The sequence below is a fragment of the Heterocephalus glaber genome, unplaced genomic scaffold, assembly GCF_053883595.1.
Source record: "Heterocephalus glaber isolate CG9 unplaced genomic scaffold, H.glaber_assembly_v1.0 deba00001481, whole genome shotgun sequence".
Lineage (NCBI taxonomy): Eukaryota > Metazoa > Chordata > Mammalia > Rodentia > Bathyergidae > Heterocephalus > Heterocephalus glaber.
This window is the reverse complement of record NW_028258317.1, coordinates 66,362,290-66,379,937: the sequence shown is the minus strand read 5'-3', so window position 1 is coordinate 66,379,937 and position 17,648 is coordinate 66,362,290. Positions and strand designations below refer to the sequence as shown.

Genomic DNA, 17,648 nt, shown 5'->3' with positions numbered 1-17,648 from the left:
GTAATGAGGTAAAAATGCAGGAAATCTAAGAAACAGCAGCCTTGACCAACGAGGAGTTGATGTGGTTGGGGTGTGGTATGGTCCGGTGTGTAGAGGGGCTTCAGTGAGCATGAGCAACATCATCTGGATACGAGCATGTGCCGAGGGCTGAATGCTACACAACTATGTTCCCAACCATCTTCTGATCATGGTATAGGACCTTTAGATACCACAAGATCCCTCTGAAATACCAGTTGGCATTTTTAACATGTGGGGGTGATATCTGTGGTTAAGCAAAACAGTGTCTTCATTCAAGATACTTTCGTATCTTTTGGTTTCGTGGTAAACAATTGTAAAAGTAGGAAATGAGATAACTACATTTAATGTGCTGCCAGTAGTTAAAATACAAAAGTATAGTTCAAGCCATGATGCAGCAAACCATCTTGAAAAGTAAACTAGTAGCTAATAGGCCTTTTCAGATAGGGATATTTTTGATAATATTAAGCAAAAATGAAATTGTTGTAATGGATAAACAAGTGATTTCTTGCTGATCCAAAGTTAGCCTCTGAAATTAATGTTCCCTTTCTAACTAATGTAATAAGAGAAAGGACTACCATTGACAGTGTTATTTCAACAATGATAAATATGTCCTTTATTCTTTGAAAATATGACAAATCTCTATAAATGCAATGCAAGTGTATCACATTTTTATTTCAAAAACTTTTTCATGTTACATTTGTCTCTGTAACATCTGTGAAAGGAAGTCCAAAACATATTTTTACTTACAAAGAGAAATCCAAAGCACAGAAGGTATATGGCACTTGGCTATAGTATTTTTTAGGAATTAGGGGTAGAATGAGGGATTTAATTGGACCTCGTGACTCAACACTGCTTGCTACTTGGAAGAAAGCTCTGAAGTGAGCAGCTGGTTTATGGAGGAAGCCTTTAATGAAAAGAAAGGAATTCTAGGGTACTGTTCCTACACAGAGGAGAGTTGTCTACTCAGAGGAACAAACAGAACTCAGAAGCTTTATACTGTTGAAGTTTTATCCTTAGTCTTCTTTTTAAAATTTGAGAGTATGCTCAAGAAAGGCAATGTAAGCCACTATAAAATAGTTCTGATCTCAACCAACCCACATCCATTTATTGCTGAACAAGTACATGTGGCACATAACCATTTCAGCCAGTGGCCTCCATTTTTCATAGGGTCTGGAGGAATAAAACTATTCAAGGTGAATTACTAAATTTGTTGTGAGAAAGCCATAGACATTGTGGGATACAGACTTTTGCATAGGAGGAGAACGCTTCTTCATGCCTCTTTCTAATTTGAGACAGTCCTATAGGGACCATTTTCATGGCCACCATAAATTGGGTACAAGAGAATGGTCCTGACACTGAGATGGGCCAGAGGATTGAGAAGCAGTGAATGAATCTTCTGAATTGATAGTTTGTTTACTTTGATTGAAAGCCACTAGGTTATAAAATCTATAATAAAATTGATAAAATCAAATTATAGCCATTTACTTACCCATCTTGAATAATTTTTTGATTGACTAGGTAAAGCTGAACAGAGAAACTTGAGATTTCTTTCTGACTTTTACACATTCACAAATATCTGTGCATACCTGTAATCCTAGCACTTAGGGAGACTGAGGCATGAAGATTGTAATTTCAGGTTCCAACTGGACAACTTAGGGAAACCTTGTCTCAAAAAAAAAGAAAAGGCCAGGGGATTTTGCTTAGAAGTTTACTGCCTTTGGGGTTGATGCCCAAGACCTCAACAATTAAAAAAAGATATTTCGAGTTTCTGCTCCAACCACCTACTTTTCTGGGTGTTTGGGATTTATCACTAAAACAAAGTGCTTTGTCCTTCTGGAGCTTGTATTCTAGTAGAGGAGACTTGACAGCAAGCAACAAACAACGACAGAAAGGACAAATGTTACAGAAGCAAAAAGAAAGCAGATGCAGGCCACTATAATAAGGAAATGGACTGCAGTTTTCATTAGTGCCGTTGGGCAGTTGCACCAAGAAGGCCATGTTCAAGCTAAGACTTGAAGAAGGTGTCAGCCTTCACCTGTATGACGTTGGGGAACCATTTAGATGTTCAGCTTCTGGGCTAACAACAAGTAAATATTTGATCAGTGACTTCCCAGGGGATTCTGAGGAGACCACCCAAGAGCACAGTTCCCGAGTGCAGAAATGGATGGACTAGCAAGTTTTGGGGAGACCTTTGCACCCTTCTCCCCTTTGCTTTCACTGCCTTCTGAGGCCTTCAGTAAAGAAGCATTGTCTGAAGAGAAAAGTCAAATACTTCATTTTAAGGCTCATGTCTCGATCTTGTACAAGGTGTATCTTCAAACTGAATGAGCACCCAGATAGTTTTAGACAAAGGGTACGTTCCACATGTGGATATCAGGGCGCTGCTTTCTTGATTAAGAAGGAGAAACTTGTTTCTCTGTGCTGGTCAGCTTATCATCTTTTATCCTCATCATTGCCTGCCCGGCAAAGGTAGAATGTGCCTTTATTAACCCCTTCCATTTCATAGATGAGGAAATTGATGCAGAAACCTAAAGAGACTGATCTTATGCTTCTAGTGAGTGCCAGCTGGTAGGAGTAGCGGGGTCCCAGCCTTATTTCTGCAATCACACTTTAAGTGCCAGTAGCCCTGCCCACTGTGAATTCTGGGATGGCGTGGCATTCTGCATATGCTGATCTGAAAATTAGCTTTAGAATCTATAACTTTGAATGATTAGAAGTCAATTTGCTTATGAGAAAACTGTTGACCTTTATGACTCAAATTTTGCTTTTGTTGTAAACGAGAGCAGTAAATGTGGAACTTTTGAGCTCGAATCTCATTCCTTGAAAGCTGAAGAATTGCTTGGGTTTTGCACCTGTGAATGAAATTGACTTGTAATCAGCATTGCTTGAAGTAAGAGTTGTATAAAATTATGTGGCCACTCCAACCTAGTGTGCTGCTGTGGGTATGTCTTTTAAGTTTATATTGGTTTGTAGTGCTCTGTGTGCTAGTGACAAGAAACTAGCGGATGCATATTTCCTTTGCTGTAAAGGCAGTTAATTCCAGTTTCATTTACCCTTTTCATTAACCTGAAAATGGAACATTGTATAATAGGGGGTAATAGAGTCAGTGGACCCAGGCCCTGATTATTATGGGATCTTATTTAATCTCTCTGAATTTCAGTTTTCTTACCTGTAAATAGGGAATAAAAAGTGTGGTTGTGTTTAGAAATACTTTGAGGTTTAAAGATCTTATCTTAATTGTAACAAATATGTATAATGTCACAATTGGCAATAAGACTTGGTCAGTGGTAATAAGTACTCAGTTTGTGCTACTGAAATATGATTTACATTGATTATGAATGCAGTGAAAGTGTGCTTACATTTACACACTTTCACTCACCAAATTTTGAATACATCATTTGACACACGAGGGCAACTGGACTGGTAGCTGCTGCTGGTATTACCATCATCAGTGATGTCATCATAATTTTTCCAGTGTTTGATCCATGCCCAATTTTTTCTTCATGGTAGGATGCATCTCATGAGACTGTTCCTATCATGTTGGTTGGAAACAAGTCTGATCTTCGTGACACTGCTGCTGCAGAGGGACAGAAATGTGTGCCAGGATATTTTGGAGAAAAACTGGCCATGGTAAGAGGGAGAGGAGGTTTGAATTGGAAAAGAACATAGGAGTTTAGAGGCTTTGGAATCATCAGCCTTCACTTTTATCTTCTGATTAAGAGGCTCTTTGACCAGCCTCACCATGTTTCATGGGACAATGTCCTACTTACCCTATAGAACTCCTGGTGCCCTGCCTCCTGCACAGCATAAGCAAGGAGTAAATCTGTCAGAAAGGGAAAGCAGTCACATCATCATTGAGTATCTTTGACAAAGATGAGCTGAAATCATCTTGCCATCTTTGTCCTGCCCTCTTACTGTGTTCCTGGAATTCTCTTCTAGCCCTGGAACCTAGATAAAGGTTCTGCTTTGAAAAGATAAGTTGGTTCCAGAGGGTTACCATGCTAAGGGACAGGAGATGGAAGAGTGCCTCACCTGAGTAGAAGAGAATTGGAAGCCTTCTTTTTAAAAATTTTTTCAAAGATTTGTGCTTAGTTAGACTAGTCTAAAATTATTTTTGGTTATGCATTTGTATAAGGGTTTAAGTTTATTCCTGTGCAGTTTGTTACCATGGACCGGTGCTTTTCTCCTTTCGCTATCACTTTGTTCGAATGCTTTATGGCCCTCTCATGACTTATATTACCCGTCCAAGGAATTCATTTGCACTCACTGTAATACATGGATTTGATGTTGATATGGTGTCTGGTATCAGCACCAAGAAAGGACTCAGCAGCAAATGTACGGGAGCTTTAAAATGAAGTTTCATTTTACCATCTTAAGTTGGAAAATTTTGTTTTAAATTTAAGAACTGCAAAACAAATATGAAAAACATTGAAACTGTGAAACGCAGGGGAGATGCATTCAATATGTGCTTAGTTGTGCCCATCATATTACAAACACTTCATTACATGCTGAGCAAAGACCAGAGAGAAAGCAGACAGTCCTTGGCATTGCATAGGCTGATACTTACTCAGTCCACAAAACAGACTTTCTTCCTGATGAGCCCTTCTAGAACTAGCAGTTATTGGACACCTGCCAGTTTTATTGCTTCTCAGTCTACAAGGTTTGTTTCCTAATGTAGCTCATGATTTTCACCCTCCTGTATCCTCAGAGGCAGTCTCTAATTCATCCCATAATGTTCTGGGTATAAAAGCAACAGCACTCACCTAGAAATACACTCACTTTGTGATATATGTAGGTGTTCTATGGATCTGGGAGGTGTTAGGTAAAGGCCTCATTCTGGAGTCTTTTCCCATTGTTCCTGCTTTTCTCTCTCCCTGCTCCAGAGCAACAATGAAATTTTCCCCTTGTCCCTCAGAGGAATTCTTAGCCCACACCCAGGCCTACAATACACCCAATTCTGTTTTATTAAGAGAAAGTATCTTCAACTTGTTAGACAAGGACACAAAAATAACTCCAGCAATTACAATTGTGACAGGTGCTATGCACAAAAAAATAGAGCACTGGAGAGTTTTAAGACCAGATATAGACTTTTCAGGATTAGAAATGACTTAATCTTAACTTCAAAAAAAGGTTACCTTGGGCCAGGGATTTAGCTCAGTGGTTCCGGCACCTGCCTCGCAAGTGCAAGGTCCCAAGTTCAATCCCTGGTATCCCCCCTCCCCAAAAAAGGTTACCTTAAAATCCAAACATTAAGTAAGAGATTGGTGAAGGGATTGGTGGAAGTAGAGGGTGGCTTAGATAATCAAGAGCAAGTGCAAAACTCCTAAAGTCGGGGAATTTGGGCCACTGGAGAAACACAGGGAAGTTCATGTTAACTAAAGCTTTGTGAGAGAGGGGATAGGGTAGAAGATAAAGCTAGAAGATTGGCCAAAGCCACATCAAGCAGGGCTCTGTTTTCCATGGAAAAAGTCTTTAAATATTTCTCTTCAAAGAAGGAGGAAGGGCTCTGAAAGGCCTATAGCAGAAGAATATGATTATCAATCTTATATACAGAATACCTAATTGCTGGGAGGTTGAATGACACAGGACTAGAAAATGTGTCTTGGCTTAAGCTGCTGGATCCTAAAAGGAAAGATGATTGTGTGCTGGAGAATAGACCTTTACTGCTGGTGAAAAGCAAACTTGTGACGGACAGTCCATCCCAAACTATCATTTTTATCTTTTTAAAATTAGTTGATACAGAACATTTGGTAGCATGTGTATGATTATTGGCAGCAAAATCTTAAAACACGAATTTGTACTTCTTTAACACAAAATAAAAATCCACTGATTAGGAACTATTCCTAGATTAACTATGCTCAAGTTAAGTGTTGAAACTCTAAATTTGATTTCTTAGGTATTAAGGAAAAATATTTTAATTTATTGACTATAAACAGGACAATATTTTAAATTATTGATTTTAATAACTAAAATTAAAAGGAACCCAATGAAAGACTTCATTGAATTGTGTATACTCTTTTTCTGCAGACGTATGGGGCATTATTCTGTGAAACCAGTGCCAAAGATGGTTCCAATATCGTGGAAGCTGTCCTCCATCTTGCTCGGTAAGGTTTGCCTTATGTGTGGAAAACTAGATTTAGGGTTGAATTTTTATTTAGCTAATGCGTATGTCAAATGTCTTGACCATAATATGCAGCTAGAGTTTACATTGGAAAACGTTGTCCTGTCTTTCAGTCATGGTAGGAGAAACAAATACACATGGATATTTAGAGAAACTGGTAATGCTGCTTGTTCCCTGTGAACACTGGCAGAATATCTTTATTGCAAAACAAAACAGGTGGATCTGAGGTGCTGACATTTCTGTAAAATGTCACCATGAAGCTAACTTGTATCTGACTTGTATGAGTCATCACCAGGAACCAGATTTTTAAACATTAGGGACTATGACAAATACAACTATCTATTATGACATTTTCCTGGGTAAAAAGATAACAAAACCCAGGAAAGCAAATTGTATATCATGCCAGTTGGAATCACTTTATCAAAACTATTTCTAGGTAATTATTAAGCTAAGGTGGTGGTGTTAACATTTTTGGGATGTAGGTTAGAATGAAAATTGCATCACTAAAGAACTTAGATGTAAATGTTTGTGTTTTAATTCTTGGAGTGCTCTTAGGACATGACATTACCTGCCAGACTTATCTCTTCTGCTTGGTTTTTCTGCCATAAATGGAAAAATGATTCTCTACTGGCCTAAAAGGATTATATCCCCCAAGGAAAAAAATACATAAATAAAATTCAGGTTAATATGTAGTTAAGGAAAAAACACATGATTTTAGGCATAATTCTTTTTCTGATTGAGATTTTATAAGAATCTTTATTGTGATAATTGACCTCTTCTGCTAGTAAACATTGAGAGTATTTTTAATGATAAAAGCTTTTTCAATTAATGATTTGGTGTCATAGTAGGTAATAGACTAGACTTCTGTTAGTGGATGCTTGTGCTAGGGGCTTGGACTAGGCGGCTTCTCTAATGTGGGGGATGAGGAAGCAGGTACCAAGACTTCAGGTGTCCCACCTGATAGGAGTGTGTGGTCGGGCTTGGAAGATGCCCTGGGCTTACACTCAGCAGCTTTAAATATTCTCACCTTTTCAGGGTAAATGGAAACTCTGCTTTACATTGCTGGAAGTCATCTTTAGTTAAAGCAAAAACCCCTTCTGACTTCAAGTGTAGCCTACAATAGGTAAAAAAGAAAGGCAAATATTTAAACTGGTATAGATTCAGCTGAATTATCACACAATTTTTTTTTGTCTGTGATTATAGTAGAATCATGTACTAATATCACATTTGTCAAAAAGCCAGAGTAGCTGGCTGTGGTGGTACACTCCTGTGATCTCATCACTCTGGCGGCCTGAGGCAGGAGGACCATAAGGCCAGCCTGGGCACCTTGGTGACTTAGCAAGACCCTGTCTCTAAAATAAAACAAAATGAAATGAATTGACTAAGTATGTAGCTCAGTGCTAAGGCCCAGGGTTCAGGTCCCAATATTGCAATAATAAATGAATTAATTTTTTAAATAGCCAGAGTTAATCCTTTATAAAGCAGGTCAGTTATGGTTTCCTTGTGCTCTGGGCACACCAGCTCTTTTGGTCGAACAAGCTGTATCTAGAAAGGAGAAGTTTGGTGAGGCAGTGTTTGCCTTTGTAAAGACGGGATAGTTGTTGAACTGGTTAGTGTTCTCACTTTTTCACGTGGTTGTGTTGGTGTATCACCAGTGTGGAGGTAAGAATTCCCGGATGGAGGTGGGGTGGATGCTGGGGCAGAGGGTAGGAGGAGCCCACGAGTTGATGCCCAGCAAGGGCTGGGTGCGGCCTTTGCCTTGGTCTGTGGGTTGCTGAGTTGCTGCACCCACACCGCAGAAAAGGACATGGCTACAGACCTTGGGCAGGTTGAGTGTCCTTTATCTGAAAATCCCAACCATTTCACAGTCTGGAACTTTTTTGGCACAGATTCTGATGGTTGAAAAGTTTTGAAATTTTGCACTATTTCTGAGTTGACTTTCTGGGTTAGGGATAGTCCGTTGGTGAGTTCTATACATACATTCCAAAGTCCACAAAACTTCAGATTTTGAAACATTTATGGTCCCAAGCATTTTGGATGAGAGATATTTGAGCTATACATAGTTACTATTGCCAGGCACACTGGAGGACTGTGGTAAGAGGAGACTGAAAGTCCGTTCTTTAATCTACTCCTAAATAGCTGCCGGGCTTTCAGCAAACCCCTGCCTTAAGGGATCTCTGATCTGTAAAATGAAAAAGAAGGATGAATAAAGTGATCCCAGAGTTCCTTTCCAACAGTGATAGTATGTGGTTCTCTATAAATAGCTTTTACTCCACTGAATAATCGTATTTAACACTCAATTGTCTTATTAAAGTTAAATGCATACAAAGTGCCCTGTTTATACCTGCTGTGTGGAATCGATTCTCTATCATATCTTGGATGCAAGTGTGGTTGTGAGCTGCCTTCTTCCTCCTTGCCATCTGTTCCTGTATGGCCCGTTGGGTCACCCAGCCACTGGCCCTGTTTACAGGGAAGCTTAGACACCAGCTTGTGTTGATTTACTTAAAACACCTGGTGTCCAAAGGCCTTTTGAGAAGGTCACTTCAACTGTGCAGTGGTCAGGTCATAGTTATTTTTAAACTTTAGACAATTGACAAGTTTCTTTTGAATCACCTGTGGAGGTTTTCTTTGTATTGTTACTGCATTGTGCTCTAGTTTGGACCTCTAGTTACGTTAGTGATGTGTTGAATATTAAAATTATAAATAAAGCGAATATGTGAAAGCTTTTCTTTATTCTCTGCCTTCAGATTAGCTTTTCAAAGTACTGAAGTCTTAAATGAAAAAGTTATAGTCTCCACAGGTAGAACAATGATTTTTTAAAAAGTTTTACAGCCTTTAGAAAATTGCACATTATGTAAAATACTTAAGTCCTTGACTTAGATCTCATGGAGTGATCTCAGCATGCTCCCTTCTGCTCCACGTAATGTCATAAAACATGAGCGGGAAGACTGTATGCCTTTGTGCTGTCTGAAATAGACTTTGATTTTGAAGGGAGGTCGTAATGTGTTTGGTTAACAGCTTGAACTGCTTTGCTTTTTCCTGGAAAATCTCTCAATCCCAGGAAAACTTTTCTGCTAGAAGTGCAATTTTCCTGTAGTGCAGTGATGCCATTTTCCTAACCACGGTCCTGTTGATGAATAAATTTGTTGTTATCAGAACTACAGGCTTTAATGTTGTGCAGCAGTTTCAAGTTCAGAAGGGATTTAATTGATCAACAGTGTGAGACTGGAGAAAAATACAAAAAGCTCAGGCTGATGTATCATTTGAGTACAAGAGCTGTTGTCATTTAAAGTATAATTGTTTCATTTTTTTATACGTGATATTTTTACCAGTGCAGTTAAGCACTTGTTAGTGTTTGGTGAGGCCACTTAATTTCCCCAGTGTTAAACCTCTTTTAGATGTTTGGAATTGTATCTTTCTGATTTCTTTAAATTGAGGCATGCGTGCATTTTTGGTAGATTAAAGAACCGGAAGGCCAGAGGAAAGATATGGGTTTCCCCATTAATATTTGCTTTCAGGTTCAATAATGTGTTCATTGTTTTGAAAAACTTAGTATGTGCTTAGCTCTATGCTAGGTTCAATAGGAAATCAAGGGTATAAAAAGTAAGCTTTACAGTTCAACATTACAGGGAAAAAAATGAGAATACATAACCCATACAGCCATTTGGTACATAGCTGATAGAGGTCATTGGACCTTTCAGAAGGCAGAGTTGTGAATTACCTTGTGAGGATGTTGTGATTATCACACCCACTTGACATATGAGAACTTTGGGAATTAGAGTGTTTAATCAGCTTTATCAGTGACAGAGCTGGGTGGAGTCAGGACTCTACTAACCTGAGTCACTGGCTTGGCACACAAGCGTTGGGCCACTCAGGATTCCATTTTGCAGTTGCTTGCCTCCCCCTGCTGGGTGTCTTCTATCCCTATTGCTTCTGAAACCATCTCTAATTGATGACATTCTACTTCTGTATTTAGAACTACTATTTACTTCCTCCGACAAATGCCACGAGCATATTCTGAGTCACCAAATGGAAGATGTACTGGTAGAATGACTCAGTAAATCCAAAATCGTAACGTATTTATCTGTCTTTATCTTGTTCTTGGTTCAGGAATCTAGCAAAATCAGAACTAAAACCTAGTCACCCAGACTCAATCTTGACATTTTCTGCCCTTCTGCTCGCTCTTCACCCTCTCCCTCCAGTGGATTCTGAGCCCTGTCCATTCAGTAATGGTTGTGTATGTCTGTTGATCCCCACAGCCCTATCTCTCCTTTCACTCAGGCTTCACATTTCCTACCTTGGTTAGTACATAAGTTTCTGCCTCAGATCTTCTCCAGTATTAGGTCATCCTTTACCCTGCAACCTGTGGAATTTTTATAAACAAAAATTCAATTAATATTTACTTTCTTGCCTTCAACCCCACAATTGTTGTCCTACTTATGGTAGGTTTCGGAGTCCAGGTTTCTGAGCATGGGGCTGATAGTCCTGCATGGCCTGACCAGACCCCTTTCCTCAGGATGAACGATAGTCTGTAGACATAGCCACCTCTGTGTCTAAGCATGGCCATGCTCTTTTAGGCCTCAGCCTTTGTCGCACTGTTCCTTGCACCTGGATTCCCTTCCCCAGGCGAATCCCTGCTCTTTCAAGAGATTCCTCTAATGTCAGAGTCTCCACGAAGATCTGCAGATCCTGCAACACGTGGTATGTGTGTAAGATGCTCTCTGGGAATTTGTCATTAGCTGTTTAGACATCTGCCTCTCCCTCGTTGCTCTCTAGCTAAGGACCCCACAGCCTGGCATAGACTGGGCATTTGTTAAATGTCAAAATGACCAAGATGGAATTTTCTGTGCTCCATAACAAATTCCTGCACGTGGGAACGACCCAAATAGTGGCTTAAACAATGCACATTCTTCTGACCATTCTAGAGTCAGAGGTCTGAGCTAACTTTTTCAGGATGTCATGGGTTGGTTCTGTTTCTTTTCCTTAGACTTTGTTTCCTTATCTGTGAGGTGAGGTGATACTGCTCACCTGTCAGGTGTAAGTGTTGGTGTGTGTGTGTGCATGATGTCTGTTAAATAAGGAAAATGTGAAAACATCATAGCATTTATTAGTGGCTACAGGGAGAGTTAGTTTCTGTTTACTTAATGTGTTTTCCTGCTAACATATCTTTTCTTCTGACTCACTATATGGAATTTTCCAAAAGTGAGGACTCATCAGAATATTCTGAAGCTTTAGTAGCCGCTTAGATGCTTGAAATAAAGTATTAAATATATACTGGGTTTTGAAGACAGTATACAAATTATAAGATATCTCATTCATAATTAATGGCACAGACACACTCCTGCCAGCTGGAACCATGGTTGGGGGGGAGTACAGGTATGACTGTGCCATTAGGCTTTTAGCACTCACTGAGACTGTCCCATGCTGCCCAATGGGATAGACATGTGTGTACCACTGGTTGTTCAGAGCTGCCCAGCAGCAAGGCATACAAATTATGGCCCTATCATTAATGTGTTAATGCAGAAATGGTAATATTTGTACTACACTATGTTAAATATATTAATAACGGTGATTTCACATTGTTTTACATTTTTTTAATGTAGCAGTTTAAAAGTTTGAAATGGCATGGATCATACTATTTCTATAAAACATTATTTTGAGGAGTTTCTCTTAACAGCTAGCTCCCTAATAAGCATCCCAAGATTTAATTGCTTAAGCAGCCATTTTTAGTTTTTCACAGTTCACCAGCGCAGGCTGGGTCTCTTGTCCGCAGTTTGGGGGACGTTTCATGAGTCACACAGCTCCTAGGTGCTGTGGCTCAGTTTACCTTTTCCTCCTGTGGCTTCTTAGTGTGTCATCTCATCCCCCATGGCACTCTGGTGGTTTCTGTCCGTCAAAAACCCTGAACTTCTGAAATGGCAGCTCAAAGCATCAAGCAGGAGGAGGCTGCGGTGGTTGGCATTATTAACTCCTGGGCTTGGACGTCCTGGCTGAGCCTGGCTTGGCTCAGGGGAGGGGCAAAGCTGCCCCGGTGGTGGGGGAGCACCAGTCACAACATAGGAAGGTAGAGTCGTTGGGGCTTCCTTGGGGATACACTGTCATGCTCACCCACAGAATCATTCATCTTGTCTACGGTGGGACTTCAGACATCCCAGAGACTACTGTTAGACACTTCCTTGGGGGGCTTTTGTAAGATATGGGAGAAGAGGATATTAATTGCCTCTTTAAAGAAACTAGGGAGGAAGCAAAGATAGTCCCACATGGGTATGAACTTTCCATTGTGCCCTCTGCTATTGTGTATAATTAAAGTAAAAGTTCTGCTATGGCTTGTGTCTAGATGTCCCCCTAAAGCCACATGCTGTCATAGGAAGAGCTCTCAGTGGTGGCTGGATCTAGAGTGTGTGGTGCTGGGATCAAGAGTGTGTGAATACTAAACCAGTCCCTGATTGGTTTAGCATAGTTCTGGATAGGATTAAGGGTGTGAGTGCTACACCCGCCCTAGGGCAGGTAGCCTGCGTAAAATATAAGGGACAGAGAGAGGGGTAATGTACTCTCACCTGCCTGCTTGGCATGGATTATTTCTCCTTTGCAATACCCCTCTACCATCCACCCTGCTTGAAGCCAGCCTACTATGAATTGCAGCATCTACAAACTGTGAGCCAAATAAACCTTTCCTCCTTTAACATTGTGTGTTGGGTATTTTGTCTCAGCAATGAGAAAAATAACTAAGAATTTCCTTGGTTTGTTCGGGGTCCTAGGCATTCCTGTGGGGATAGGAGCCAGGATCCAGAGTGCTGGGGAATGAATTGTGCAGGTGTCAAAGATACAGCCTCCCAAACCCTCAGGGGAGAGGGAAGGTAGGGTGTGTGTGTGTTCAGAATATAGACACCAGAGCCAGCCTACATGGTCTGCGTCCCATGTCTTCATTTGTGTGACCTAAGAGAAATTTCTTGACCTCTTGGCTTCAGTTCCTCACATTTAAAATGGGGCACAGCAAACTCAGTTGGATTCTTGTGAAGGTGATGTGCTTTTCCACCCACAGAGAATCTAGGACAGTGTCTGGATGGCTCATGCAGTCGCTCAGGGTTGCTTCTAGGACTTAGTTTTGTACCTCAGTAATCCTCTCCTCCACCCCACTCCTCCAGGGAAGTGAAGAAAAGAACTGAGGAGGCTGACAGCAAGTCCATCACCAGTCTGGCTGGGACCACTTCCAAAAAGTCAGCACAGATGAAGAGCTGTTGCAATGCCTAAATGCTAAACACCCTCAGCTGTGAAGTCTTTCATTTCCAGAATACTGAATGTTGTGACTTGTCTTTGCTCATCCTACTGACACTGTCGTATGAAGAATTTACAGAGTGGTCCCTCTGTAGTCTCAAGTCCCCTCAATCCCCGGCTCTCTTAGATCTTCTTTGCTGTGATCTCTGTGAGTGCTTTGGGCCCTTGGTCCTCACAGACTCTTCGGATATACCATGTAAATGTTTTTAATGGAGTGAAAAAAAAAATCACATGCTTATTTCAAAACCGTAGCCAAGCCAGGGATTTAGCTCAGTGGTTCTGCCTCTTGCCTCACAAGCGCAAGGACCCGACTTCAATCCCCGGTACCAAAACAAAAACAAAAACAAAAACAAAAACAAAAAACTGTAGCCAAATCCCATCAACATAGTTAGACCCATGAGGTAGCTGTCTTTGTAGTTAACAGTGTTTCCCAAAAATAGTTGATACTAGTAAAAGAGAGTAGTCATTCTGTTTCACTGTTAACTAACTTAGTGGTCCTGGGCCTGTCACCAGCCCATGCAAGGCCTGTTTTCTCTCTGTAGAACAGGCAGCTTGGCCTCAAAGGCATTGCAGGGCTCAGCACTGCTTAGATTCTGCAGCACTTTAATCAACAGTTAAGTGCAGCACAATGACCTACTATTAAGAAGGACTCTGCTTAGTCCTGCCTTTTTTTTTTAATACCGCAGTATTGATTTTTCTCACTTTTTTTCTCACTTCTGAAATGAGAACAGAATTCAATTGAAGAAAAAAAATGGTACTTTTAGGCTCTAGTGGTAAAAGAAAAATCTATTTTTACGTGTGAAAAAACAAGTTTGAAAAAAGTTTTATATAGAAGGGGGTACTTCATAATCTCAGAATACTTACAAAGTCCACAATTTAGTGTGGGAAATTCTAATGAAAATACGTAGTCTATACTACTGAATGCAATATCCAGAACAAAATCCCTTTTCACCTACAAATACACACCCTGCAGGGGCTGTCAGAGGCTAAAGAAAGAGGGGAACTGGGAATGACTGTGGAAGGGTGTGTGGGCTTTGGAAGATAACGAGAGCATTCTGGAATTACAATAGTGTTGACTGTTGGGCTCTTCAAATATATGAAGAACCACTGAATTGCCAGTCTTCCCCATCAGTCAAGATGTGTGTAGGAGCCGGAGGAGCCAGTACATGACCCAAAGATTGCCAGCAGTGCCTAGCTTTCAGTGACCTGAATGAGTTAAGTTGTTCCCAGCTATAGATTTTTAACTTATTTCTGTTCGTCCAGCTCCAGGCTCCAAGTAGCTTGCTAGAAAAACTTAATAGCCTATTATTGGGTTATACTAGTTAAAAACATTTGTTTTTGTTGAAAATTAGAAGAATTCTATGTAGCAATCATTTCCTTTTTGTTATTTTCATGGTCAAACTTTAAATTCCTCAAGCTTTATTTTTTTAAAATGGAGAATGACAAGATAAAAGAGCCACAGCATCATTTAGCTTTTCAAAGCATGTTGTTTTCTTCCTATCAAAGACATTTAGTATTTTAACTGGAAAATTGAATCCTCAGTAACTCTACCATGAATTCTAGTTTTGTATTTTATGGTTTTTGTTCCCTGAAAAGAAAAAAACAGTGACATTTCAAGCCAAAAAGCATGCTTGCTTGTGGAAAATTGTCAAAATAAATGTGCAATGGGAGTGGTTCTTTTTGTGACACGTGGTATGTAGAAGCCAAACCTTTGCATTTGTTATTTGTCTCTGTGGTGTATATCGAGCCCCGGTGATGTTGGACCTAATAGTATGTATGTAGGTTGATAAATGGAACACACGTCTGGGTTCTGGTGCAGGAAACTGTGTTAGGATACATGTTATTTTATTACTTTTATTTATTTCTCCAAAGTGTCTCGTTACATGTGTTTCACAACCTGTAAATAAGAGAGTACCTTTAATGCAGAAGTATTAGCTCGCTCCTTGCCTTTGAATCGTCAGCACACCAAATTGACGCAGAGATCACCTGTGTGCCTTTGATAGACAGACTGATCATTTTTAACTAAGCGTGGATACTTTGCCAAATTAGAGATTTATATCTCTGGATAGCAATATTGTATAAAGAAAAGCTACTTAAAACTCCTTGAGCTGTCATGCTGCGAGATCATGATTATTTATCCACAATTTGATTTTATGAAGGTGTTATCAAATTTAGGATGCATTTTTAATAAAGACAAAATAATGTTTTTAACTTAGACTTAATTTGATATATGTACTTCATTTGATATAATTATATATATATATTTACATGTTCCTATAGAAGTAACTTACTTTGTCCCTGTTTTTCTCTAAAAATTTTCAAAATCACAATTATGCTACACTCCTTTTTTATGTATCCTGAGACATTGGACACTATTTTAATTTGATTATAGAACATAATGTCAAGTAAAGAGGCATTTTTTCACTGTTAACTTTAAGCCCTGTGTGTTTTCATAATTTATTTTTCCACTTGCTGCTTTATACAATGTATGTGACATTTGATTATTTAATACTAGATGTTGTTTGCATAAATCCAAGCCACATAGCCCCCTGCTGAATATAAAATTGAGGTTAAAGATAAAGATTTATTTTCATATTTGTACACTGGTTGGCTTCATAGTGATGGTTTTTATGAGATTTTATTGTGTATGTGTATAAGAAATTTCATATGTATATATTAAGTAAGCCTCTGAGAATTGAGTAATTGTTTTATGATTTTGATTTATATGGTTTACATTTTCATAGTTTGGGCCTGGTTTTGTTTAACTGTTTATTTCTCTTCAAGCCATTAGTAATTATATCACGCAATGTAATTTTTATAGCAATGTAATTGTCTAAGGAACTACAACTATTTTATGCTTTGTCAATTCAATAAAACATGTTTCTTTTGGCTTTTTGCTCTTTCCGTCGGCTGTCCTGGAGATATTCCTGAGATAATGTTAATCCTAGGATGTGCCTGTGTGAGACCGTTCCTTTACAACACTTGTCTGTTCTGGCCTTAGAAAGTTGGCTCATGGGAGAAAAGAATGAACGTGTAGTATTCAGTTCTGTGGCACGGTGACATCGTCTTGGCCCCTAGGGTAGCATGTGCACCAGCATGGAGCATGTCAGTCAAGAGTAGTGAGGCTTTGCAGAAGCATTTCGGGATGTTCCCTGGCCATTTTTATCATCTCTGAGGGCTCAGTCTCTTTCTCTAACACACTCCTCTCCACTGCTTACCCAACTCTAGAGAGTTTTCAGAACCCCAACTAGATGTGGCTGCCTGATATCCTGTCTTACGTCCTCATTGCTCATGTACTGGTTAAACCAGACATATGCCCCTGCCCTTAGCCACTGTTTTCTGCTCTTACTTTCCTCTGTGTGCACAGTGTGTAGAACTTTAATAGTACTGATTGTTGAACAGATGATGTGTTAATCAGCTTTCCATTACCGGGACAAAACATCCTAATCAACTTAGAAGAAAAGTTTAATTTGATCCCTGTTTTTTCAGAGGTTTCAGTCCTACTGAGTAGACCCTTTTGTTTACAGCCCTACATGAAGAAGAACATCATGGTAGGACTTCATGGAGGAGAATGGAAAGCTGTGGTCCAATAGTTTCTTCAAGGGCACATGCCCACATGATCTGAAGACTTCCAAATATGAACTCTCTTCCAAATAGTCCTCCAATCTGGGGACCAGTTCTTTACTACATGAGCCTTTGAGGGCTATCCAAGATCCAAATACTAGCAGATGATCAAAGAATTCACAGGGTAAGTCAGGCATTGTCTAGTGTTTCTTCAGATAACACAATAATTTCAGACTGTGCAAATGAGAGCTAGCATATTTTAATGGCCACCGGATGAGCTCTGCAGCTAGCCTGCTTGGCTTCATACCTACTAGTAGGGCAACTGATCAAGGACTTAACCTTCATGAACCTCATCTTCATTTGAAAAATAAGTATGACAATATTACCTTTCTCATGGAGTTAAAAGGATTTAAAAAATGTATACAAAGGCCTTGCAATAATATCTGGCACTTCGATCACCTCCAATTTAAAGTTTGTTTGAAGCACCATTGATTGTGTTGGTCATGTGCAGGTCCCTGGGTGCTGCCATCAGTGAATAATAGAACTTTGCCAAATTACAAATGGAGCATTTGTAGAGATGGAAAATTCTAGAGAATTTTCTCATACCTAAATCAACTGCTCACATACATTCATGGTGTTTAAAAGGACACAAAGGTGGGGTATCATAGGA

The 17,648-nt window shown here is 39.7% G+C and overlaps 1 protein-coding gene across 3 annotated transcripts in view; it reads left to right on the top strand.

The window, feature by feature from the left end:
• Positions 1-17,084, top strand: part of Rasef (RAS and EF-hand domain containing) — an 81,858-nt gene extending 64,774 nt beyond the window's left edge. The window contains exons 15-17 of one of the 3 annotated variants that reach the window (XM_021242746.2): positions 3,529-3,648; positions 6,046-6,122; positions 16,942-17,084. In XM_021242746.2, coding sequence (XP_021098405.1) covers positions 3,529-3,648; positions 6,046-6,122; positions 16,942-16,951 — 207 coding nt within the window. In that variant the 3' untranslated portion in view covers positions 16,952-17,084. Of the gene's footprint in view, positions 1-3,528; positions 3,649-6,045; positions 6,123-13,284; positions 16,304-16,941 lie in introns of those variants that run through there. The other 2 variants (XM_004862569.3, XM_021242745.2) reach the window with 2 other exon arrangements.
• Positions 17,085-17,648: the final 564 nt, after the last annotated feature.